Raw genomic sequence first — 27882 nt, forward strand, 5'->3', positions numbered from 1 at the left:
TAAATACTAAAATAAAAATTCAATGCATATAAATGAATTAATTTCTTAAATTTTATCTTATGCAGGACACAATTGGTGCAGCAAAGATATTAATATTTGACTTGATATCTGATGACCCCCATTTCAAGCTTTTTAAAATATTATTTAATGAAATATTTTAAAAATAGCATAGCCAATGACCATAATTATCTTCCTGTCTTGTTATAAAAAGGAAAGACTGCAATGTATTGCTGTTTGTTTTCGGTTGAATTTCCCAAAAAGCCCCTGCGCAAGTTGCCGTTACAAATCTTGATCTCGGAACTTGATTTGCCAGCATAAATTGCACGCCGGCCCGCTTGGTAGTATAATAATATCTCAATAAAGAAGAATTTTTATCGAAGTGGGAGCTTAAAATGTCGACGGGAAGTGGTCGGAGCTGACTTCTGGATAATCGGCCTCAGCGTTCATCGCCGGCGATTGAAGAGGGAAGGCGTTGAATGGGGGCGGCGGTGGAGGATTTGGTGAAGCGATTCCATGAATTGGAGGCGAGCCAGGCGGAGCTCCGGGAGCATCTCGAGGTCTTGCTCGGCGATGAAGGCGAGGCGAAACGAAATACGAATCGGCGAGGCCGAGCGGAGGGAAAGTACGATATGATGATGATGACAGGAAACTTTGTCAACAATCCGTATCAGAGCATTCTGCATCAGCTCGGTCACGCGCTGCTTATCTGCAGGCCGGTTTCCGGAGAAATTATCTATTGGTTTGTTCTTATCTGATAGGCTTATGCGTTATTTTTACTGTTGAGATTGGATTGAAGTTCTTATGCTTTTTAAATTTTTGTTTAATTTCACTGATTAGTTATTGGAGTTCCTCTTATGCCTGCACCAAAGATTATTATAGATTTAGTTAGACGTTCTTATGCATTTAAGAGTTTAATTACTGTATGAGTTCCTATGCTTTAGTGAGGTTCAAATCATTCGAGCTTGAAAACTTTTTAACTACCGACTTGGATTTGCCGATAGCCCGTGGGATTGCTGTTTTCAGGGGAAGCGGGAGAAGGGAGAAGATCTGCGATGTTGTATGTATCTTAATTTTTGACAATAAGCGTAGGAAAAGCAAGCTGGGTATGAACTTCGAGAATTTTCGAACTACCCAATGGTGAAATTGAACAAAGAGAGATAGGGTGTTTGTGTACAACGTTTATAGGAATATATAATTGGAAAATGATTCAGATGAAGGGAATTTGGAAGAATGTTTGTGTACAACGTTTATACCCAATGTTTTCTACCTAGAATGAATATGATAAACTGGCAAAATAACATCATAGCACGCCACCAGAAGACATCGTGTCTCGGCTGAAACAATTGCTTGCATTCATAGGAGAGTAGAGGGAATCTGAGGAAGGGGCATAGGCATGGCAATAAAATTGGGAACTAGAAAACATTCTTTTCCAAATTCATCTTCCATACCTCTAGTCAAATTGAAGAAAGAATACAAATATGTAGTAAATAAATAAAACTTAATTAAAAAAAAAAAACATTAACCAATATAATACATTCTCTATTCATAATGACATTGCCCTACATGTACATGAAATCATGCAATTGTCACCATCGTGCTTACGGCTGATCAGGATTGTACTCTAATATCCTTAAAAAAAAAAACCTTTTCATTTTTTTTTTTGCATCCTCTCTCTCTCTCTCAATCTTTTTTTTTTGCATTTTCTAGAACTTTTCAATTATATTCAAGGTTGTGAAAATTGGATCGGCTGTTGAACTGAAAGGAGAGTTTTAAGGCTAAACGGTTCAACCGGTACAAATATTAAAATTATTTAATATAATTTTATATTATATAATAATGATATTTTCAACGATTTAGTTCTAATTTAAGACACTTCTCTTTTGAATATTTTACATATATTTCTAAATCAAATGTGGGGCATAATAACTTTACTATTTTTTTCTATTTATATTCTAAATCTTTCTTTTCTAACTATCTAATGAAAATCAAAAGATAAAAAGTTGATCAATGTTCTAGCTAGTTGGTTCATCAGAAATCAGTTTGTTTTGCCCGTTTAACTACGATCCAAGAGGTGTTGAACTTGGACCAAAGGGATGGAGAATCTATCCATGGTTGAAGCGCTCTAATAGGCTAGTAATCCTTTTTTTAAAACTATAATTGTACTTAAAAACTATTGAGGTGTGAAATTGAGCTGCTTGATTTTATTGATAAGAGGAGGGGTATTAAACCCAATTACAATAGACACAACAAAGAAAATAAAAAAAATAAAATAGAATAAAGCAAATATGAAATAAATAAAATAGATTAAAGTAAATAAAAAATACATAAGGAGGGAATAAAGGCTAAAAGGAAAGAAATAATAAGTAATAACAGTTATGAATTTAATTGCCATTATAAATAAATCTAATACTCCCCCTCAAGTTGAAGCATAGATGTCAATCATATTCAACTTGGATTTGAAGTCATCGAAAAAAAAACGAGAAAGATTCTTGATGAGGATATTTGCTAGTTGACCACTGTAGGACACAAGAGGAACAAAAAATTTTTCGGACTCAATTTTTTCCTTAATGAAGTGTCTGTCAATACATGTTTGACACAATCATGCTGGATTGGATTGTGATGTTGGATTGAATTGTGAGTAATGCTAATGTCAGTCTTATTATCACAGAATAGCTGCGCGGGACAAAGTTTGACATACAAAGTTCATATAACATGGTAGTAATCGTAGGGTTTCATAGATCTCCAAGGACATGGACCAAAATTCAACTTCAACACTGCTTCGGGCAACCACAAACTGTTTTTTTTTTCTATGTGACAATACTTTCCCATACAAATGAGCAATACCCGAGGTCGAACGTCGATCATGTACTGACCCGACCCAATCTGCATCCGTATAAATAATAATTGACCGAGAGGTCTGAGCCTGTCATACCTTTTAAATAGTGGAGAATCCAATAGTCAACTTCGAGATGGTGCTTATAGGGGTCATGCATGAATTGACTCACTATACCAATTACAAGACATATTTTGGGGCAATTATGGGAGAGATGAGTTTCCCCACAAGAGTAGCGAGTCTTGTTGACAGACAAAACTTTTTGGATGTTAGATAATTTCTCATTGGTATCCAAGGGACAACAAGTAGTTTACACAAAAGAAGGTTATTCTCTGTTAAGAGGTCAACCACATTTTTGCGCTGAGATAGACAAATGTCCTGAGATAATCGATCCATCTTCATGCCTAAGAAGTACTGGAGAGGTCTCAATTCCTTCATTTCGAAGGACTTAACAAGAATGTCTTTTAAGGACTCAAATACTGGGAGATCGTCACTTGTAAGAACAATATCGTCAGATAGATAATAAGGATAGCTACTTGGTGATTGAAGGAATGTCGAAAAAATAGTGTGATTCGATTGAGCCTGAGTAAAATTATAGCCCACAACCATCTTTCTGAACTTATCGAACCAGACCCTTGGGGATTACTTTAACCCATAGAGGGACTTCCACAACTTGTACACTTGCCCTTTGGAGGCAGTAGAGTGAAAGTCAGGAGTGAGAGACATGTATAAAACGAAAGTTCGAAGAACCTGAATAGGAGTTTTGAATTGAGTTAAAACGAAGGTGTAAAAGTTTTGGAAGATGACAACAACCTTCAATTTGTCTTTTATAATGTAGGCCCATGTCATCGGAGTGTGATCATCAATCAAAGTTCGTTTGTTAGTGTAGCAGGGAGTGCGAGAGAGTCCCCAAAGGTCACTCTGAATGAGAGAGAAATGAACAGACGGCGTGTGAGTGTGGGGTGGGTAGTGGACCCGATTGGCTAACTGACATATCTCACAATTGAAATTAGAAGGGTTTTTATTAGAAAGCATCAAAAGATACAACCTTTTTAAATATTGAAAACTAGGATAACATAAACGACAATGCAAAAACATAATGAGATATTTAATGACTCGAGATAAGTTACAACGGAAGTCATGGTAGTGGACCCGATTAGCTAACTGACATATCTCACAATTGAAATTAGAATAGTTTTTATTAGAAAACATCAAAAGATACAACCTTTTTAAATATTGAAAACTAGGATGACATAAACGACAATGCAACAAAATAATGAGACATTGAATGATTCAAGATACGTTATAACTCTTGAGAGGTTTGTCCTCATTCTCCGTGCTCTTATCTTAAAAATAGTAGAATTCAACCACCCTCTTAGAAATTCCAATCACCCTCTTCGAATGACGATCTTTAAAAACATAACCATCAGAAGAGACATTAGCAATACAATCAACATCATTTATTAACTTGTTGATAGATAACTAGTAGCATTTCAACTGAAAAACATGTAAAACAGACTCTGGAGTTGGATCGGCTGTTAGTACAATTAATCATTTACTAGCAATAAAACTATATGAACCATTAGCAATTTTGACTTTATTATTTTCAGAGCACGTATAGTAAGTTGAGAAAGCTTGCGAACATCCGGTCATGTAATCAGTGACACCTGAAACAATAATCCATAAACTAGAGGAATAAACTGTGAGAGTTATAGGAAGAGTACCTTGTCGGACGTAAGAGGTTGACGACCCTAAAGACTTGATTGGCTCCAAGAAGCTTGATCAATTGCTCCACTGAATTTTCAGGATTTAGAGGATTCTAGGATGTTTCGAGAAGTTGGTTGAGCCATGGCAGGCCCGACCATCACTGTGAGACCCTTGAAAGTAGAGGATTTGACTGAAGGTTTGTATGTTTGCTTATCATGAAGTTTCCAACACTTATCCCTGGTGTGGTTGGGTTTGTGACAGTAATCGCAAGTGAGGTGACTGGTCTGAAGTGGCATGGACGAGGGTTGAACACTATTTGAGATCAATGTGAATGATTCGACTGAAGGAGTAGAAGTGTCGAGCATGACAAGCCTCCTGCTTTCTTATCGATGAATCTCAGTAAAAGCAACGCGAGCGGAAGGAAGAAAATTCCGTCCAAGAATACGGCTTCAGACTTCGTCAAGGTCTTTTTTAAGGACAACCAGGAATTGGAACATACGATCCTTTTCTGCAATATTCTGGTAGAGGGATAGGTCAGCCGGAGACTCCCAAGTATAGTCGTAGTACATGTCACATTCTATCCATAGTGTAAAAATGTCATTATAATATTGGGTCACGATCCTTGACCCTACTTAGTGTCCCTGATCTTCTTAGATAACATATAGAGTTGGCTAGAATTTCCTTCATCCGAGTTGGCATCTCGGACATCCGTTTAGTGGACACTAGCTGAAGGGAGGAACATGTATGAACAACTAATCGAAGTCTCCATAAGGTTGATCAGCCACGACATGATCATGGAGTTCTGTTAGGTCAGTCTTTGGAGGCTCACGAATCATACTTGTGAGGTAACTGAACTTCCCAGTCCTTTGATGAACAAAGAAACAGATTGAAACCATTGGAGAAAGTTACTGTCATTTAATTTATGGATTGTGATCAAGAAATTGTTGATTTCTAGTCCTCCGGTCTATAAGGGAGCGGAGGTTGGAATTGATCCTCTGGTATAATCAAGAACACTGAAGATGATCCAGTGTTGGAGGAATCAATCATAATTCCAACTGAGCCAAAGTAGATGTTGTTATGGTTTCGAGCCATTAGTAGATTCCAGTAGTGTCATGGTAGATGGATACAACTTTAGGACTTTGGATACCTGCAAAGAACTGTGGTTGTTGGAAATAGAAGAAAAAATGCTGTTGTTTCTTTCTGTAGAATCAGTGTCTGTAGAGTCAACGGTAGTTGAAATCAGGAAAATCTATGGTTGCTACTGTCATAGAAGAAAAAATACTGTTGTTGCATCTTTCTGTAGAACCAACGTCTATAGAGTCTGCGACAGGTGGAATCAGGAAAATCAACGGTTGTAGAAGCAACCCCTAGGAAACTGATAGTAGGAGCAAGAAACATCTGTGACGGACAAATCAGAAGAGGGAACCACCGACTGTTGGTTCAGGCAGAGAAGGCCAGTGACTGTTGGATCTAGGGTTTGACTCTGATATCATGTTGAGATTTGAAATAAAACTGCTTAATTTCATTGATAGGATGAGAGATATTTAAACCCAATTACAATAGACACAACATAGGAAAGAAATGAAACATAATAAACCAATAAGAAAGAAATTAAATAGAAAAAAGCAAATAGGAAATACATAATGAGGGAATAAAGGCTAATAGGAAAGAAATAATAAGTAATGACGACTAGTGATTTGATTGTCGTTATAAATAAATATAATAAAAACAATTATTCCGTGAAAGGAATATTGGCTCTATTAATGCTCACAAATTTAACCCAAAACTTGTTAATTCAGGTGGTGAATTTCAACATAATCTCATAATCTTATATTGCAGCATAATCTTAGATTTAAACATCGCATTTAACTCATATCATTAAATTTCAATATAATCTTATAATCTCATCTTTCTCAATTTAGATGAACAGTGGATCTTTGTACTTTTTATTATATCGTGTATCATTTTAATTGTGTTAGGCCCCACTATTTTTCCCATTCCAAGGGTTTTTTTCACATTAAAAATTTGATTATATTTTACGCTTTTATCTATATGTGCTGGGAAATTATAATGAACCAAGGCTTATGATTTTTTTATTGTAGCGAATTTTCTAGTACATAACAACAATTACAAAATATTTTTGTGGGTCTGTTATACTTTGGTTTTATTTACTTCATAAATTTTGGTTTCAATACTTCAATTTCAACTCTATAGTCTAATTTCAACAATTCAGAAGGTTCATTTTTAAAGGTGAGTGGATTTTAACAATTTACTTTTCTCCCTTAAATTATCCTATATATGATGTAAAAACTTATTTAGTTTTTTATTAATCTATGCTGTTATAGTTGAAATATTCTTAGGACTCGTAAAAAATTTAACGTTTTTACTTTTTTCAATTTTATAATAAGGTTGCAAAAATGAATTCTAAATGCGTAATGAATAGATTTAAGTTGCGGGCCATCCAAATTCTAATTGTAGCAATTTTATAGCTGAATTGAACATCTTGAGTTGAATAATAAGACGTCAAATATGGTCCAATCAAGGTTCAAATGAGCCCAAATTAAATAATGATTGAAAGCTTTTAGATATTAATTGAAGGACCAAATAATCTTTAAATCTTATATACTTATGGCTAAATAGAGTGTCCCGGCGAGTAGAATTTAATAAGCCTAAGATTATTCAACGTGTGGCTATTAAAACAATTAAACGCAGAAAGAATGGCCTGCAATGAAAGAAATTAATATGAGCAGTCCAACACAGTGTTTTAGTATTTTGGCTAGATTTACAGCAATATTATTTTTAAAGAAGTTAAATAAATTCTCATTCTCCACATGATTAGGACCTAGATTTGAGTTTGAAAAGAGCTTGGAGATTTGAAGAGTTTTAGAGCTCTGCGCAATTGGCGTCATTCGTCCACTATTGTCTGATTCTCATCATCCAACCATCATAGTCCAATTCTGGTCATTAGACCAAGGCCATTTGATTATTGTGTTCCTATCCTCATTGTTTGATCGTTATCATCCAATTGTTGCTTTCAAGTAATGTTATTCTACTGTTGTCTTTCAACATTCATCACCGACACTGTTTTCTCCCCGCATTATTTCCGCCGCATTTACCTGGAACATCCTAATATGAACTGCATTTTTTATAATCTTTTCTTTTCCCATTAAATGAAAAAGCAGATCTTCGTAATTCAACTAATATAGTTAATTATTTTATTTATGATAGGCCCTATGATTTTTTTCCTTATTTGGGTTTTTCATGTAAAAAATTTGGACTATCTTAATTTTTTTCTCTATCTATTCATGCAAAACTAGAATGTAAAATAGCCTATTCTACCACCGTAAGTTTTCTAGCATGCAACAGTTAGAAATGCTCCTGTATTATGCTCCTTTGGTGTTTGTGGAAGCCTAGAAATACAGAGTATAAAGTTGATGTTAACTTGACATGGCAATGCTGGCAGAGTTTAAGACATGCATTGATTTTATTCTTAACTATTTTATTGTTTCCTAGTTATTATTTTGACTTTCTGATACATTGAATTGTTTGAACGTTATGCAATTTTCATTATTTATGCGAAGTTGTAAAGGTGAGGAATCTCTGTAATCACTTTGCTCTGATAGATGACCAAGAAAATGGCGAATTGTATAGAGGATGAAACTTGAAATAACTGAAAAGTTTCCACTTCCATTTGCTTATACATTGGCCTGAGCCACTGAAGTAGATTTCTATAACTTCAGAACAAAGACCATGAATTGAAGGGAAAGTGCCTCAGAACACACAATTCCAAGTATAACAGCATATTCTCATGTTACAAGGCATGCTGCAATAGGAAAAAAACTTGCCAGTTCAGTTGATTAATTTAGATTTTAATCTACCAGGAATCGAGCAGCAGAATTTCTTTATGGATGGAAGAGCTATGAAGCGCTCAACCAGAAGGTCACTGATCTACTTGTTGATGCATGCGATCATTCTAATTGGGAAAGCATTATGGAAAGAGCATGTGGTGGAGAAACGTGGTCTGTTCAGTTTTCATTTAGGAAGAGGTCAGACGAATTATTCATGGCAATGGTAACTGCAAACCCATTGTATGAGAATGGAGTGTGTGTTGGTATTATTGCTGTCTCAAGCGATGCCTCAATGCTAAACAATGCAAAACCAGATAGACCAAAATCACATTTTGATGAAGCTCTGAGAGAGCCAACAGAGCCCAATTTGAAGTTTAATAGAGTACAGTGGTCTCCACAACCTCAAATTACATCATCTGTCTCAAATCTGGTATGCATCAATTGCACCAATATCTTCTTCCATACTTAATCATTTTAGAAATTTGGTCATATCTCTCGAGTTTTAACCTTTCCACATAATCTACTGCACCCTAAAAATGGTGAAGGTGAGTTTTTTTTCCAGAGTACTAATATATGCCGGACTAGCAAAGCATGCTATCCCCTATACTATCAATAAGTGATGGATTCGTCCTAATTTGAGACCCAATTTTTGAATGTATGGTCTGTGAGAATTAACTGGAGCTCATTTTGATAGCATGACAAAAGTCAACCATATAAAAGTCATCAAAGTGTGTGGAGACTATAAACTAATTCAGCTGCTATTATTTTTACCTGCATGCTCCTCCTGAAATAGCTCAGCAATCTACTTTTTGTGTTGGTTCATGTGTTATTTAGCGTTTGTTCTGCTATTTAAAATTTAATGGGAATTTTCTTTTCTATGTGATTTTTTTCATCTTGAAAAATATCAGGCTGGGAAATTTCTTGCAAAGCTGAACATCCGAATAAATGGTAGTCAGACATCAGAATTGGAGAGAGATGCAGAAACTAACTCGGCATATGTTTTAGGTGATGGTTCATTACAAAATGTATGTCCCGGCGCTGTCGTAATTTTGATGCTTTCTTGCATTTATTTTTGGCATCATTATAGTACCACTCAGAAAAGCATGTTGAAATGCTTCTCGGGGTTTAACAGATGCCATGTGTAATGGTGACAATTTTTTCTCGATACAGGATCAACATGCAGAAATTTCACGACCCAGTGAAATTGACGCAAAATGTTGCGCTCCATGCAATCAAGGGAAATATTGTCCTAAGAAAGAAACAGTTATGGTTGCTTACAGAAATGGGAGTACAAGTAAGCAGGATGTGTTTGCAAAATATTTATTCAGTATTGTGATGTTTGGAATTTAATGTTTTAACAACTCTTTTGCCAATTGTAGGTCTTGAACAATGTTTCATAACTAATATGGAGAATAGTGATATGCTGCAAAATGGAGAGAACTTGCTGGAAGCTTCACCAGAACAAGCAAAAATATCAAAGAAGAATTCATCACCAAAGATGGAAGATTGTCAGCATTCAAAATCAGTTTCTGCTTTAGAAAATATTGCTAGTAGCCAATCAGATTCATCAACTGTTGATGAAATAGAACCAAACTTGGTTGCAGACTCTGAAATCCGTTGGGAAGACCTTGTGCTGGGGGAGGAAATTGGACAAGGTATTTACTCATGTTTACCAAAATAGTGAAACATTGACATAGATAAACACTCTTTTGTGTACTAATAAGATATCTTTTTACTTCATCATATTAAGTTTTGTTACATGCGCTCTGATCATGGTATAATAAACAATAGCAGTTTTAAATCATTGGAAAGTAATAGCAGTTGGAAAATTTCGACACCTTGCATTAAAGTTGGACAAAATAACTGCACATTGTACTGAATGTTTGATAGGTTAGTAATATCAGGTGAGTTTGTCTTAAATGATCCAATACCAGCCAAAATATTTGGAACTTCATACCCGGAATCATGTGAACTTAGCTATATGAGACATGGGAACAATCAAACCTTGAAAATTATGAATTAGAAAAAGTTCAATAGAACTATTTTTATTGTTTGGCCCACACATGCCATATATTTACCATACATATTAATGTGTGCTAGAAAATTCGCGTCAGTTGAGTAACAAATTATTGTCTTGTTGTCATACACAGATTAAACACACTCGAAAAAAAGAAAACAACTAATAATGACACCAAAAATTTTTATGTGGAAAACCATAAAAAATGAAAAACCACAGGGTCTGACAGTTGAAGAGTTCCACTATAAAAAGTTGATTACAGTTGCAACCACTTGTCCTACAAGCGAGAAAGAGTTACTAGGTTTCTCAAGTTACAACGTCGACTTGCTGATGAAATTGCTGTAAGAAGTGGATCGCAACCGATGGTGATCGGTGGCGACCAAAAGGTGACGGTTGACGATGGTCGGCGATGCTCGACGGAGGTGTTGGACTTCAGCTCGTTCTCAAAGCCTCAATATCTCTTCCTCAAGCCTCAATCTCCCCTTTCCCCTCATGAGGGGTGAGGTTTTATTTTTAGATTTTCAGGTGCAATTAATGCAGAAATATAAACCACTTTGATCAGACGGTCTTGAGAGTTTTCTTTGATCAGATGAAGTTTGATGAACATTTGTGGGCTTTAATAATGCCAAAATTGAGCAATCTCGGGCTTGTTTGATTCGTCTTGTCGAGACGCTATATTCGACTATAAACTCGTCAGATTTGACATTTGTTTGTCCTTCCAAATATGTACAGAATGCTTTCAAAAGTGAGTTAATGGTTTAATCTGAATTTGATTTGGCTCAGATTAGACTGATTTTGTACCATTGGATTCGCCTCGTTGAGCAGGACATTTTGACTATAAATTTGCTGAAATCTAAGCTATGAATGTTTTTTTATCAAGGTTTGAACATTTTTGTTCAATAAATTGCCTCAAGATTTATGTCATGTCTCGAAATTTGTGTCGGATGATAAAAATTTATTGATAACATATCAATTCCCTCCTTATTTTTGGGCAAGAACAATTTCATCATTCGAAAGTATCAAAATTCTGCGAACTTGAGTTTTTCTTTTTTGATTTTTATTTATTATTATTGTTATTGCATAAGATTTGGATGCTGTCAAAGTAAATGACAAACTGCTTTTTAGTGTGTATATATATATTATATATATAAACAAAATATTGAATAATGGGAGATTACACTTATAATGTATAATTACTATTAATATAAGAACTTATAGCTATTTCTCATATTAATTCATATTGGCTTATAAGCGGCGTGTGATAATTTCTCATATAATCGATACAAAATATGTTTAATCCGACTATTGAACTGGAAGATCTTATCAGCCAAAGCTTTTGAATATAACACAAATTTTTCGTGACATTTCAGTAGATTGGCGACTGAATGGCGACATTATTCGGACCGCCTAACGGTGACAATTGAATTGGGGGAATTTAGGCGATTTTTAGAATGTGTCTAGATATATATTTTTGGCAGAATGTAAATAGGGGAACTCAAAACGTTAAATACATTTTATGCATACGAAAAAGTTAAATGGGAATTCATAGCATTTGCATATAACTTATGTATATGAATCCATGAATTCGAAGCAGATTTTATCATTTATTATTATTATTATTATTATTATTATTATTAATATTATTATTATCATTATCATTTTAATGGATTGCATTAATTTTAGTGGGATTGAGGCTTTGTTGTTGTTTTAATGAATTGTTTTAATTTTTAGTTATGAATAATGAGTCTATAAATAGACAAGAAGAATATGAGAGAGGTGGAGTCCCCGTCTCTTCCCAGTAGATGATTTGAGATTTCTCAGAAGAAGAAAGTCGTCCCCGCTCTATAGAGCAGATGAGCAACAAGATCTTTTTTTGTGTTGAGGTCAAGAGGAAAGTCATATTCGTCTTGCGTAGTAGGCGAGCAACGAGATCTTCTTGTTATGGCAAAGAGGAAAGTCGTGTCTTCCTTATCCTGTGTAGCAGACGAACAAAATGATCTTCTTTCATGCTACGACCAAGAGGAAAGTTGTCTTCGTCCTGCATTGCAATCGAGCAATGAAATCTTTCACGTTGTGGAAGTGACGACAACTGAAGAATTTCATTCTGCTGAAAACCAGAGGAAGGGCCATAACTCGGAGGATGCAACGTCAATTCTGCGGAGAGCAACTTGATTTTGTTTCGAAAGAAGTACTACTTTTTAAATAACATGGTGGTGAAATTACCGACTTTATCCAATTGAGCATTTTCTCCTCGGTTATTGTTGTTCATGGGGCAGCCTTGAGAGCTGACCTACAGTTTTTCCGGCATCTGAGTTTATCGAAATCACGAAGTCGTTTGGAGTTTGTGTTTGGAGTTTGTGTTGCTTAGTTGTCGTGTTGGGTGATGACAGTCATTATTGGGTTGACCGTTTTTTTATGAGTCGCGAGTTGATGTTTAAACTGACAATTTTAGCACGACTTTGCTGATTTTTTAGTGACATGCAAGTGTCTGTGATGTTTAAGCACAAGAAATTGGATTTTCTCCTTCAAAAATCGATAAGACGATGGTCCGTGAGATTCTTCTTTACAAAGAACGATTGACAGCTCTGTGGGAGGCGATGAAGGTTCTAGCAGTTATCTCTTCAGAATACTTAGTAAATACTGCAAATATTAGGATTTCGTGACTTTAAGGGGATACTGTTTGAGACGCAATACATTCATGAATTTGTGGGCGAGAAACCATTGTTCAAGGCCAAGCTTTCATTCTACCCTGATTTCCTCAATGACGATAGCATTGAGGAAATTTAAGGACCTTCCAAACCAGCCCTCGTGGTATCCTCAAAGCGACCCACAATGAACAACAATAGTGAAGTACTCCCTCAAAAACAATATGAAGGTTAAAGAATCGCAAAAGTCTCTATTTAGTCCTTTGACTATCCATATTTTCCCAAGAATGTGTTCTCATGAATGTACTGGGCTCTTGAAGGCTGAGAGTTTTGTAAGTTTTTTTAATTTTTTGTCATTGTATAATCATGTTATTAGTCTGACCCAGACTTCTCTTCTTCTAGATAAATAAAATGGTGAAAATTCAGATGGGGCTAGGACTGACTCTGAGAAAATTGAACTCCGAATTTGTTAAAATCAAGTATCTCCAAGGCTAGTCTAAGCGTCGATATGAATTTGAGATTGAAGGAGTCACGACTCTGGAATCACAGTTGACGGAGTGTAGTAGGACAAAACTCTCAACAATAACTACTTCTTTCTCGTTGCAACTTTAGGATCTGGAGAGAACACAAGAGGCATTGGTGGAGACACAAGTCAATCTCAGTGATAGTAATAGGAGCATGAAAGCTTTTAAGTCGATGGTGTTCGTCTAAGAGGCAAAGATTTGATTTTGTTGTCTGTAAAAGAAGTTGATGTTGCAGAGGTTAAGCTAAAAGCAGTGAATGACTTCAAGAACTCGCTTCAGTTCAAGTGTATCATTCGAGACCATGTTTAGGAGGCTCGTGATCTGGTAATTAATGTTGAGGCAAAGGAGATGCAAAAGTAGTTTATCAATGAAGGATTTATCTATGATTTCCTGAAGGGGAGTCGTGTGGCGCAACGTCGAATCAGGATTTTTGTAAAAGGGCTCACTCCCAGTCAAGCTTCAGAGGATTATCCCTCAGATGATAATGGTGAGGACATCAAAAGTGAATTGAAGGTGTTCTCCAATTACGACGAGGTGACGAAGGAGAACGTTGACGTCGGTTAGTGCTCTAATCTTCCTTATATGCTTTTAGCGTATTTGCTTTTGTCATGTTGTAAAAACCATACAGATGTAGCTTTTTTCTTTTTAAATTTTATCGGAATGACGTATGAGCGATAATAATACTCATGTTAATCATCTTATTTAGTTATTTGAAATTGTTGAATATTTTCCCCCATGTATCTTTTTGTGATAATCTTGAAGCATGTTTTCTTTTCATGCCGCATTGGATACCAAATGTCATTTAGTTCTCATATGTGAGGAGGTTGTTGTGGGAATAAATCGCCCACGGTCTTTAACTTGCTCGAGGTTGTGCGTAAAGTATTACTCAATGATCTGAACCTGTATGGGAGAAGCCAACGGAAGTTCACCAAGGACTTTTTAACCTATTCGAGGTTGTTTGTTGGACCATTGCTCGCTTACGAACCTGTGTGGAAGGGGTCAGGTGTAGTTTACTAAGGATTGTTAACCTATTCAGGTTATTATCGGTGTAAAAAATTGGTGATGTTAACCTATATGAAAGATGTTAGATCGAATCCCTTGAGATTGATCATACTTTGGCTAAGATGCAATTAAAGTTGTGTATTTCTCATGTCGATAGCATGAAATGATTCGTGAATGAACCGTTGCACTTTCTAGCGATATCTTTCATGTTGAGGAAAATAAGTGAATGATATTCATTTAATAATTTTGAGATATATTGACACTGTATGCAAGTTGCGATGTAATAACAGACAACAACAGACAATAACAAACATTGACTACATATGACTAGAGTGTTACTTGTAGTACTTACGAAGATTCTCTGTATTCCAAGTATGAGGCAGGATTTTCTTCTCTGAATCCTTGAGCTTGAAGGTTCCAGATTTGATCAAGACAACGATGATATATGAGTCTTCCCAGAGGGGGGCAGTTTGTTGCATTGCGGACCACGGTCAACGACTTCAATACTACACAATGCCAAGTCACCGATAGAGACAGCTCAAGGTTTGACTCTCCAGTTGAAATGCGATCAACTCTTTGGCTGTAGGAAGCAGCTCTAAGGTGGACGGCATCGCGTGTTTCTGGGAGGTGATTCAAATGTTGTCGGAGTTTTTTCTCATTTTTATCCTAGTTAAAATTCTTAACTCGTGGGTTTATAACTTTGATGTCAATTGGGATGACACTCAGTGTCGAAACAAAAGTTATATGGAGTTTCCCCGATTGGAGTTTGCGGAGTGGTGCGATAGGCCCAGAGAACATTATGGAGCTCTTCCACCCACTGCCCTTCAGCCTTCTCAAGTCAAGTCTTCAACCCCTTGAGCACTGTTCGATCCATCACCTCTGTCTGTCTGTTCATTTGGGAATGCACCATGATAGTTTGCACTAGGTGGATGTGAAGATTCTTGTAGATTGACGTGAAGAACTTTCCAGAGAAACGTGTCCCATTATCAGTGATAATCTTTGTGGGGAGCCTGAAATGACAGACAGTGTTTTCCCAAACAAACTGTTTGATATTGCCTTCAGTGATCTTGGCGAGCGGCTCAGCTTCTACTCAATTTGTGAAGTAGTCGACAGTCAAAATGATGAATTTTTGTTGTCCAGTAGCTATTGGAAACAGTCGCATGATATCTACCTCCCAACGGGCGAAAGTCCAAGGACTAAGAAAAGATGCGAGTTTTATTGGTGGTGCATGCATAAAATTGGAGTGTAGTTGACAACTCTTGTATTTTTGCATGAAGTCCAACACATTTTGTTTGATCGTGGGCCAGGAGAAACCCTGTCTCATTGTTTTTAGGGCAAAAGCTCTACCCTCGAGATGCTCTCCACATATTTCAGAATGAACCTCTCGTAGAGCGTAATCAGCTTTAGATGAGGAAAGACACCTGAGGTATAGATTTACAAATGTCTTTTTATATAGCTCATCCCCAGTAAGGATGAAGTTGACGGCCATACGCCGGAGGCGAATTGACGCGTTAGCATCATCGAACAATTTTCCACCTCAGAGAAAGGAGATCATGGGGTCCATCCAAGATGGCTCTTTTGGGTCATCTATAGGCATTATCACCCAAGGGTCTTGGATGCTAAGAAGATGTATCTCCTTGATGTATCTTCTTTTACAGTGATATCCAGTTGTCGAAGTAGTGAGCTTAAAGAGGGCATCGACTCAGGTGTTCTGCTTCCGAAATATGTGAACAATTTGGTATGTTTCGATCCGCGTAAGAAGTTTTTTCACCAGATTAATATATTGTACTAATTGTAAGCCATGGGCGTCAAATTCCCCCTCTACATGGGCTGCAATGAGCTGTGAATCAGTGTAGATGATCATATTTTGTACTTCAAAGTCGTTGACGAGTTTAATCTTCGACAAAGGCTTCATACTTGGTGACATTATTGGCGGCTGAAAATTTCAAGTGGAGTCCGTACTCTAATATGTTTTGCTTTGGAGAGATGAGTAATATTTCAACACCAACTTTGGAGTTTCCATATGCTCCATCCACGTACAGTTTCTACTGAGGTGAAGGAGGCATTGTGCACTCTACCAAAAAGTTGGCCAACACTTGAGGCTTGATGTTTTATCGCGATAGATAATGGATGTCAAATTCTCGCAATTCTATCGATCATTTAACTAATCTTTTTTATACTTCTGGTTTTTGCAGGATAGTCTTCAAAGGCAGTTGTGTGTTGATGTCGATAGTGTGGGCCTAAAAGTACGGACAATCTCCTTGCTGAGAATACCAGGGTTAGCGCAGTCTTTATCAGAGAGAATAGACTGCTTTTCAACTGAGCTTTCCACCCTGACCAGAATAGAGTTTATCGCGTGAGGTGAAATAGCTAAGTAGATATATATCATCTTCCCTTCAACGGACTTTTGAGAGAAGGAGCAACAAAGTCAAATGCCTTGAGTTGTTCGAAAGCCGTATGACAGTCATTTGTCTACTGAAGGCCAACGTTCTTAGCACCTCTCAATATCTTGAAGAACGGTAAATACTTATCCCCAGAAAGAGCTAAAAAGCGAGATAGGGTGGCTATACGACCGTTTAAGCGTTGCACCTCCTTAATGTTCTTTGGAGGCACTATGTCTCTCAATGTCTTGATTCTTTCTGGGTTTAATTCAATTTTACGATGAGTATTCATGAATCCCAATAACTTTTCAGATGTGACTCTGAAGGCACATTTAGTTGGGTTGAGGCGCATGTCGTATTGACGGAGAAGTCTGGAAAACTTCCAAATAAGAGATGTGTTGGGATGCTTCTAGGATTTTTACCGACATATCATCAACGTAAATCTCCATCATATGACCGAGAAGGTCTTTGAAGACCTTATCCATTAGGCATTAATAGGTTGCACCGACATTCTTCAACCCAAATTATAACTTGGTAGTAGTACAAACCCTTATTTATCTGAAAGGAGGTGGATTCCTCGTCTATCAGATTCATCTTCATCTGGTTGTACCCTAATTATGCATCCATGAAACTAACTATCTTGTGTCCGGACGTGGCATCGACGAACTGATCTATTGCGTGGGAGGGGGAAACTATATTTCGAATAAGTCTTGTTGAGTTCAGTGCAGTCAACGCACATTCTCCATGCACCGCTATTTTTTTTACCGTGACGAAATTGGCCAGCCACGTTGGGTGGTGTACTTCGTGTATGAACTTTGCCTCCAAAAGTTTGTTGACTTCTTTCTCGATGACTTGTAAGCGATGTAGGGGGAAGTTGTGCTTCTTTTGGATGACCGGTTTAAAAATCAGATTTACTTTTAAAGAGTGCATGATCATTGTAGGGTCGACTCCTATCCAAAAATGTCTTGGTTCCTCTGGAGGAAATCTACATATTCCGATCTTTGCTCATCGGAGAGTAGGGAACCAAACTGCACCATTCATGAGTGTTCATCGGAAAGCGAGACATGGATCAAGTCTTCCACTGGAGAAGCCTGTTGAGTTACACCTTCATCTCGAAGATCAAAGTTCTTAATGCTAAGTGTCATCGATGCGCGTGATTGGGCTTGCCTGAGGTAACATGATTGCACTATCTGTTTTTCCCCTCGTACGATGTCGAGCTGGGGTTGGGACTTGAGCTTCAGGTGTGGCACATAAGTCACGATGCCGAAGATGGATTTCAGGGGTCTCATAAAGATGGCATTGTATACTGATTTCGAGTTTACGATGATGAATTGGATTGAGTGGGTTGTCTGTCGAGGAAAATCTCCCATGATAATGGGGAGATTAATTGTTCCCTTGACCCTTACTGGTCGATTATCAAAATCGTATAATTGCCCGGATATAAGTTGAAGTTTTTCTCTTGTCAGTCCCAAATTGAGAAACGTGGAATAGAATAAGGCATCAACATAGCTCTCATTGTCAATCAGAATCTTCTTTACATCGTAGCAGTGTTTGTCAATTCTTGCGCTAATGACATGAGGGTCTTGGTGGGGGACTTGACTCCTTCCAAATCAGAATCATCAAAAGTGATAGATTCGAAGTGTATTTCTTTTGTACTGGTTCACCAAGTGTAGTGATAAGGACTTAATCGGTCGACGGGCCTCCATCAATTATCTGAATTTCCCCAATGACTATGTGTGTATGTTGCCCTCAGTGAGAGCATTATCGGTATCAGCTGGTTTATTTTGCACAAATCAACCAAGATATCTTTGTCGAATCATTCTTTCAATCTCTTCCTTGAGCTGCTTACATGCCTTAGTGGTGTGGCCGCGACTTCAATGGAAATGACATTATTATTTCTGATTCCTCCAGTTAGGTTTTAGGGGTGAGTTCACTTAATCGTTTTCTCATCTTTGATGGACATCAGGACATTGACACGCGATGTTGAACCGTGTATACCATTTCTTAGGTCGATGCTCACTTTGTCGGTCAACATGTTGGGGAGGTAGGTCATGATTCTTCTGTTGTTCGGAATTTCTCTGTTTCGAAAGTTGATAATTGTCTCTGACATTACTCTTGCGCTTCCTCCCAAATTGCTCGAACTGCTCCTTATCTACGCCGATGGCCTCATTTGCAGTGATTTGAGCTTCAACACGGTGAACAAAGTTAGCATAAGAATGAGCTATCTTCTACACCTAATGATGAGTACAAGGATCCTGGGCAAAGCCCCCCAAGGAAGACTTCTCTCAGTAACTTTGAATTCACTCACGGAATCTGACTGGCTTAAGCGGAAAACCTGCAAAAGTAGTTCTTAAGCAATTCTCTTTCACTCTAGCGAAGTCCTGAGAGATGGGATAAATCTTTGATGATCTATTGGTTTGCCATGAACTACTCTACAAATAATCTAGCATGCTCGTTAAAACTGTTTATAATGCCCCCTAGCAAAGAGTAGAACTAGATGCGAGTTTGTCCTTTAAAAGTGATCGGGAGCACTTTACACAAAAGCGCATCAGAGGCACGCTGAATGTGCATGATTGTTCGATAGTGATCAATATGCTCGTAGGGGTCAGGTATCCCTTCGTAGGTGTCAATGTTCGGAAGTTTGAAGCCTGTTGAGATGAGGTGTTTGAGGACCACATCCGCTAAGGAAGAAGATTTATGGACGTTATGGTGAGTGGGGAAGCGATCCTTATTCTTTGGGGGAACTCTTCCCGAACATGACGTCATAACTCGTTACGAATGACATCATCTGGAATGACAATAAGACATGAAACTGCTAGGCGAACTGTGTGAGATGGATGAGTAGAGAAAGACTCCAACCACTAACTTGCGGTATCTAGGAGTTCAGCATCACAACCTGGCAGGGGTAATGCTTCCTCTTGCGGAGGGGGGTCGTTAAAAGTTCTTTCAAGCAGTGTGTTTCTTGTAGGTCGATGAGTTAGTGGTAAACAAACTCTATCCAATAGTGTGGGTAGGGTAGCGGTTGTTGAGCCCTGTTTAGGAACTGTAAGATCTCTAGTTGAGACTCTTCCATTCTTCACATTCGGACTTCAAGAGAAGGACCTGACACGCCTTTTTCGGCAAGATAACGCTCTCAATGTGGGAAGATGAAGAGACGTGCCGCCCTTGGCTTGGTGACTGCTCACTGGAATGATGGGTGTTGGAGCGGGATTCTCCATTGTAACGAATATTGTGTCTGGTGACCATGTAGTAAGACTAGCAAGTACTTCAGTGGTGGGATTGAAGTTTCCCGTAGACGGCGTTATGATGCGTGCTAGAAAATTCACGGCAGTAGAGTAGCAGATTGCCTTCTTAATATGGTACGAAGATCCAACACACTCGAAAAAGAGAAAACAACTAATAACGATATTAGAAGTTATTATATTGAAAATCTGGAAAGAGAAAAACCACGGAGTCTGACCCAGCTGAAGAGTCCACTATAAAAAGATATTTACACTTACAACCACTTATCTTATAGGCAAGAAATGGTTACTAGTTTTTAGAAGTTACGACATCGACGAACTGATGAATTTATTGTAAAAAGTGGTCAGCGGTGACTGACAGGTGGTGGTCGATGACGATCGACGATGGTCGACGGCGGCCGAGAGGTGGTTGTTGACGGCGGCCGGCGGTAGGAGCAGTGCTAGACTTCAACTCCTCAAAGTTTCAAAGTCTATTCCTCAAGCCTCAAGCTTTCATTTTGCTCTCATGAGAGGGGTGAAGGTTTATTTATAGTTTCAAATGCAATTAATGCAGAAATATGAACCGCTTTGATCAGACGGTCTGTAGAGGTTTTTTTGATTACACGGCGTTTGATAGACATGTGAGTGTCTTAACAATGTTGGTTTTGAGCGATCTTGGGCTCATTGGATTTGTCTTGTCGAAGTGCCTTAACAATATTGGTTTTGAGCGATCTTGGGCTCATTGGATTTGTTTTGTCGAAGCGCTCAGTTCGATTATAAGCTCGCTAGATTCGACATTCATTTGAACTTCAAATATGCTCAAAAAATTTTCAAAAATGGTTTAATGACTTAATTTTAACTTGTTTTGACTCGAATTGGACTAATTTTGGTATCATTGGATCTGCTTCGTCGAGCTATTCATTTTGACTATTAGTTTATTGAAATATGAGCTATAGATGATTTTTTATCATGGTTTGAACATTTCTTGTTCAAAAGATTGGCTCAGTTAATAGAAATTTGTTGATATCGTATCACATATAATGCACTTTATAAACACGGATGCACATACATGCATTGGGGTAGAGTGCCCACAATTTAAGTTTGTTCACCTAGTAATGGATTATGGTTTCTATGTCAAAGTTTGACTATATAAATTAAGACATAAGGTATAGGAAGCAATTTTGATTCAACTTTTAGCAAAATTAAAGGAATGTACCAAGGGGTTGTTTGACCTGCAGCAAAACAAGTACAGTGCAATTTGTTGACAAGTGTTTTGAAAATCCAGTATTTGTTCGTAGAAAAACAAATATAGTGTAAAATTATAATGCATTTGCATACATTTTTTAGTTCAATTTCAATGTATTTGTAATTCAATGGATTTGGGTAAATTCAGAAATACACTATTTGGTTTAAGTTGTTGTCTGTCACAGTCATATATCTGCTCAACAATATCGTCCTCAACTAACGACCGCCGCTGCTGCAACCCATCGTCTGTCTGCCCCTAGCTGTCGCAACTTGTTAACTCCCCGCCCCACCACCCCAACTTCCCCAAGCACGCGCGCGCACACACCATACTCACCCATGCCAGTCACCGCTTGTCACCGCAGTAGCGTGACTGTCTTCGCCGACGGCCTCCACTTCCCATCAACCTTCTCGTTGCTGCTGTATCCCAGCCCTACCCTCCGCGGCCAATCTCCGATACCGATCATCGTTATCATCGTTGTTGTCGGCCACCGTCACAGCCGCCTTCACTGCTATTTCTTTTCAAACTAAACAAGAAAATGTAATGTCTTGGATTTAATTTATGTTAAATCTAACAACGTTAATGCATTCTAATTACAATACATTATTTTTATACTGCATCCCTTTTATAATTAATTCTTTTTCAGTGATCTAAATAGCCATGAATGATAATTAAATGTCTTATGATAGATACGTGTACAGATTTTAATCATCACTTGATCCAAATCCAATGTTTAGCGCAGTGTTAGACTTTCATTGGAATGCTCCAGAAAATTTTGATGTACTTTTCAACTTGGAGCTTGCCCATCATATTATGATCCACTTTAACATGAAGCTGAAAGTAAACTGCAGTAGAGTTTTCAGCATGTTAAATTTTGTTGAAACCAAAGACTTAAATTATATGTTGGTGCTTCTCAAAATTAATTTTTTTATATTTTAATGCTAACTAGTTAATCTTCTGTAACTTGGATCAAGAATTTAGAGTCACAAATAAGAAGTAAGGCAAAATGCTTATCCATCTTCTCTATCTTTTCAGGCACATTTGGTGTCGTTTATCATGGACATTGGATTGGTTCAGTATGATAACCTAACTTGGGTGGTTCTCTTTAAGTTTGGATCATTAGTTGAGAATTATAACTCATTATCTTCTCTTATTCTTTAGGATGTTGCAATAAAAGTGTATGCAAGAATGGATTATCAGGAAAGTGCTCTGCTGGACTACAAAATGGAGGTATAAATAGTTCATTAAACTTTTTAGGTTGAAGACTACAGCAGTGTAATGCTTCATTTTGATTGATTGCAGATTGCTATCATGAAGAAGCTAAGACACCCAAATGTTTTGCTTTTCATGGGAGCTGTGTATTCTCTTGAGCGTCTTGCTATTGTAACTGAATACCTTCCTAGGTGATACTTTTAACATCTATAGCATGCAAGATAGGTTTGTGTTATAGAGGAATTGTATAAAGCACTATTTTTTTTCTATTATTTTGTTTACTACAGAGGCAGCCTCTTCAAAACGCTGCACAAAAACAAGCATGCATTGGACCTGAGAAGGCGTTTGCAGATGGCGCTCGATGTTGTAGGTTCCTAATGCAAAATCTTGAATGCTTGTTGCAAATTTTATTTATTTATTTATTTATTTTCTGCTTAATTAAACTAGTTTCTTTGAAAGACTGGCTTAGTATAAATTGCTTCCAGGTCAAAGGAATGAATTATTTGCATCGAAGGAACCCACCTATCATACATAGAGACCTTAAATCCTCGAACTTACTAGTTGACAAAGCCTGGAGAGTAAAGGTAAGAAAGCTTTCTTTATCAGACAATGGAATATCTATTTCATTATCCTAATCAACAGTAACAAACAATTCAGAGTTTGGTTGGTTTGCTTGTGTCAATTCATATCTATTCATACCCCTTCCTATTACGCACTGCATGGACTATTTCTTTGTAAATGATGGAATTTTGTTTCCCAGGTTGGTGATTTTGGCTTGTCAAGTTTAAAGATATCGACAGTGGTAACAACAAAAAATGGAATAGGAACCGTAAGGCTCTTTTGCTTTCTTGTTGCGAAATAGATAATTGATTATCAAGTAAATGTTCTGCATTACGCTATTAACACAATTTTAGCTTAAAATTTAATGTTTAAGAAATGATCTGCGCATGGCTACTTTTTCAATAGCCTTCTAATTCTCAAATATGTATCTTTTATGATAGAACATTGTGAATACCCCACAAAATAAAATGGTTAGAGAACTTCCTATATGAAATACTGATCTCAAGCCGTTACTTTGAATTTCCGCAGCCTCAGTGGATGGCGCCTGAGGTCCTCCGCGGTGAATACTCAAGTGAGAAGTAATTTCCTCATCCTATTTTGTTGGTTCTTCTTTGTGAACAAAAAAGATTTTGGACAGATTTTCTCTAAAGAATTACTTATGGCAACTAATGATGGATCTTTGTCCATCATATCGTTCGCCCCAATCTTGAGGTGTGATGGATGGTGATCCATTATTATGTGGAAAACCCTTGGGGAGTGTTTGGGATCCATTATTATGTGGAAAACCCTTGGGGGGTGTCCATTATTATGTGGAAAACCCTTGGGGAGTGTTTGGGATCCATTATTATGTGGAAAACCCTTGGGGGGTGTCCATTATTATGTGGAAAACCCTTGGGGAGTGTTTGGGATCCATTATTATGTGGAAAACCCTTGGGGGGTGTTTGGGATCACCTTTGAATTCTGTTATTTATTTTTTAAATTTTATTATTTGTTTTTTTTTTTTTTTTTTTTTTTATTTTGTTTTGCTTTTGTTTCTATTTAAAACAAAATATTTTTAGTATGATATAATATGTTTTTAAGTGTCTTGAAAAATACTCAAAACAACATTTGGATATTTTGAGTGTTTTAAAAAAATAAGCTAGTTTATTTTTAAAAACAATAAATAAAAACATGTAAAGTAATGCACTAAACAAAATCTAGAAAATAAAAAACAGAAGTGATCCTAAACAAGCCCTTGTAAAAGATTTACGATACATGTTTATTAAAAGAATGATGTTTTCCAATAGAGAAGGATTATATACATCAAATAGTAAATCACTAGAAGTGCAATGCAGGTCGGATGTTTTTAGCTTTGGAGTTATCTTATGGGAACTTATGACAGAGTCCATTCCTTGGAGAAATCTCAACTCCATGCAAGTAAATGTTTTTTGGTGCAAGAATTTCATAAGATTAGCCACCTTGAAAGTAGTAAGCTGACTTTTTTTTTTTTTTTAATTTGGATTTTTTGAAGGTGGTCGGAGTGGTAGGCTTCATGGATCAACGGTTGGATATACCGGAAGGACTTGATCCTATGATTGCATCCATCATCACTGATTGTTGGGCAAGGTAACGCGGTGAATGGAATGAAGTTCTTTAATAAAACATTTTCATTAATATACCATATCAGCAAAAGTACATGTTTAAGGTAAGTTTTTTAAAAATGTTTTGGACCTGGCAGCGATCCATTGCAGCGGCCATCCTTCCAGGATCTCGTGGGGAGGTTGTCAAACAACTTGAGGGAAATGGCGCTACCGCCTCCCGCCCGGAGATTGAAGCATCCACCACGTACATCCCTGCCAGTTTCCTGAGGCTCTTGTGATTATTCATGGACCCTTGGTGTGGTTTTTTGCTTTTATTCAGGGGGGAAGAAAAGATGCACCAGGTGCCCCTCATAAAAATGTAGGACATTATTGTAACATATCGTTACATTTTGTGAAAATTGCTACACTCCAGTTTTGTCTGTACATTTTATTTATATCTCTTGTAGAAAGGCCATGTTATTTTACGTCAAATACTGATATATATCTTTTTTTAGGAGTTTTTACATGCATATGGTACAATTCTTAGAATTTAATTATCTAACATATACATTTTAGGGGGATTTACATAGATGTGTGATAATAGCATCAACTCAACACTACCCAAAACAAAAACGAGGTTCTGCTATCCTTCCCAATTCGATACAAAACAATCCAGGATATCGATCACAACAACATAACTACAATCTGTTAGAAGTTCAGCCACAATAACTGGCACGCCATTATAGATTCATAGGAGCTGTATCGGTAAGAGAGCAGAGAAAATTTTAGAGAATGTACTGGGATTCAATAAATCTTTTACTTAACTGTTTTCTATAGCTTCGGAATATATAGCTATCGGCTGTAGAACTTTTTTATATCATGTCAGAGCTTCATCCCACCGGAAGCTCCTATAGTCGGATCGGACAATTGAAATCACAAATTTAAGTCGTTGACTGCTCTATCTCTTCTTCAAGTTCAGATTCAGTAGTTATGCTTTCAGCTTGTCTGAACACTCTTCAAAATACAAGATCTTAAGAAAATGAATCCAGTTCGTTTAAATTCGATATTTCAACCATCCTCACTCAATTTAAGTTCATCATGCATAGCATTAAAGCAAGTATTTTATACCTAATTGACATAAAAAAACAAATAATCCCAAATCCTTAAACTATAGACAGCAAATGGTGAATATAGTTTTCTTGATGGCTTTACACCATGACCTGCTTCTCAAATCTTCCTACTAGATGGATTAACTCAGCCAAATCCCAACCATTCTCAATGGTTTGTGATGGATCGAAATTTAGCTGTCGAGCTCTACTCCACAATATCCTCATCAATATTACCATATGTTCTGAATTTAGATGTAAAAACATGTGGATCACCATTATGAATCGACTTCAATCCACAAATAGGTCTTGCATCATCCAACTAAAAAACGAGCTTATAATTTATCCATGGCTCTCCACCATAAAATCCAAGATAGATTCCATTGCTGCTATCAGGTCTGAGATACATGAGAAACTGCACTTAGCTACTCAAAACAATAGACAAATTGCTCTAACTTTAGTTCATATTAGAAACAAAAGCTATCAACATAATAACAATAGCAGAGCCAACTCAAATAATTTTTGCACCAAGGCAGTTCTCAACCAGAAATCATGACAATTTGAATCAACCTCAGATCACTTGCCGAATTTCACAAATATTATCATTTGATAGCTAAATGCTAGCATGAACCAACTTGTGATACCAGCTAGCAAACCCAGAAGCCATGATGGCAGTTGACAACTCACCCAAGAATGGCTCATAGGCACGGGAGCTATCTCTCATCTGATATCCGATCATAGGTAGGTACAAAATATTCAACTATATCATGGATCACAACAGATTACAGTCACTAATGGTCAGTCACTACCCATCATACACAACTATTTTAATTTCTATAAACCACTCCATCCCGTAAGCTACATATTTCTCCTTTCATGTCCCAAATTTACGCTGCAATCTTGTTTCTATTCAAAAACTTGCATATGATAACTCTTGCTTCTTGCACTTCAACTTATCTGGTTACATTAGCAAGGACAGTTAAACCAACAAAATTTTATTCAAGGACCAACCAGCCATTCATGTTGCCATAGCTCTAACCAGTTCCATTTTTGCGAAAAATATTTGGCATCATTATTTTGGTCATCCTCAACACTCAACCCTGAAAAGCATTGCTTACAAAAACCTTCCATTATGTATCCAACCCACAAATATTTCTTGTACTCACGTAACATTGTAAAAAGCCACAAAATTATCCTTTGTTACTTGTACTTTCTCTAGCTTTCTATACTAACCATAATACACTCTGATGTATGGGGCTCTTTGCCAACCATCTCAAATGAAGGATATCACAATTATATTACATTTATTGATAATCATCTCACTATTGCTTTTTGTATCCAATGCATCATAAATTTGAATCAGCACAACTATTTAAAATGTTTCAAAAAATGGTGGAATGCTAATTTCAATCCCAAATCAAAATTCTATGCATTGATAATGGTACTGAGTGCAACAATAAATATTTCAAACGTATCTTAATACTGACGGAATTATACATCAATTTAATTGTACTTACACCCTAGAGTAAAACGCCTTTGTTGAAAGTAAAAACAAATATACCTCTGAGGTCTCAAGAGCTCGTAATCTCACTACCCAACCACCCCACTTTCTTTGGCCACATATTATATGCCACCTACCTAATTAATCTACTCCCTTCTTCCACCACAATGATCAAATCTCCATTTCAAATTCTATCAAAATAGTAGCCTCAATACAATCATTTTAAAACTTCCAGTTGTCCATGCTATCCTTGGTTGTAAACATATGCCTCTAATCACAAATGCTACAAATGCTTTAACCCAACGACAGGAAAAATCTATATCTCACGCCAAATAAGCTTTGTTGAATCAACTTTTCATTTCATCTCAACAACTCTTGTCCAGCCACACCTTCCAATACTACAAAATCAACATTTTTTTTCACCTCTTACATTAGTTCTAGCATCTGCCACTTCACCCAATCCTTGCTTACTCCCTCATAAGACCTCCATAGAAGCATCTACTTCTACCATGCCTTCATCCC

General features: G+C 37.1%; 1 protein-coding gene across 3 annotated transcripts; it reads left to right on the plus strand.

The window, feature by feature from the left end:
- Positions 1 to 310: 310 nt before the first annotated feature.
- On the plus strand, positions 311 to 25430 carry LOC110028202 (serine/threonine-protein kinase EDR1). Of its 3 annotated transcripts, none has more exons than XM_020729955.1 (15): positions 317 to 739; positions 8422 to 8818; positions 9297 to 9413; positions 9559 to 9682; positions 9768 to 10043; positions 22457 to 22497; positions 22583 to 22651; positions 22724 to 22824; positions 22921 to 22999; positions 23119 to 23217; positions 23394 to 23462; positions 23723 to 23772; positions 24529 to 24610; positions 24705 to 24799; positions 24912 to 25430. In XM_020729955.1, exons 1-15 carry the CDS (start codon positions 477 to 479, stop codon positions 25039 to 25041), a joined length of 1992 nt encoding a protein of 663 aa, XP_020585614.1. In that variant the 5' UTR covers positions 317 to 476; the 3' UTR covers positions 25042 to 25430. The 3 variants fall into 3 exon arrangements, with proteins under 3 accessions (XP_020585615.1, XP_020585614.1, XP_020585616.1); XM_020729957.1 differs by lacking the exon at positions 317 to 739 and adding an exon at positions 8084 to 8330 and having other exon boundaries at positions 24912 to 25427; XM_020729956.1 differs by lacking the exon at positions 24912 to 25430 and having other exon boundaries at positions 311 to 739; positions 24529 to 24606; positions 24705 to 24792.
- The last annotated feature ends 2452 nt before the right edge of the window (positions 25431 to 27882 follow it).

The sequence above is a fragment of the Phalaenopsis equestris genome, unplaced genomic scaffold, assembly GCF_001263595.1.
Source record: "Phalaenopsis equestris unplaced genomic scaffold, ASM126359v1 Scaffold000504, whole genome shotgun sequence".
In the NCBI taxonomy this organism is placed as follows: Eukaryota; Viridiplantae; Streptophyta; class Magnoliopsida; order Asparagales; family Orchidaceae; genus Phalaenopsis; species Phalaenopsis equestris.

Excerpts from the sequence above, each read along its gene's own strand:
- LOC110028202 (XM_020729955.1), top strand. The coding sequence starts at position 477 with ATGGGGGCGGCGGTGGAGGATTTGGTGAAGCGATTCCATGAATTGGAG. Across the intron at positions 10,044-22,456 it reads GGGGGAGGAAATTGGACAAG|GCACATTTGGTGTCGTTTAT; the intron begins GTATTTACTCAT and ends CTATCTTTTCAG. Across the intron at positions 23,463-23,722 it reads CAAAAAATGGAATAGGAACC|CCTCAGTGGATGGCGCCTGA; the intron begins GTAAGGCTCTTT and ends GAATTTCCGCAG.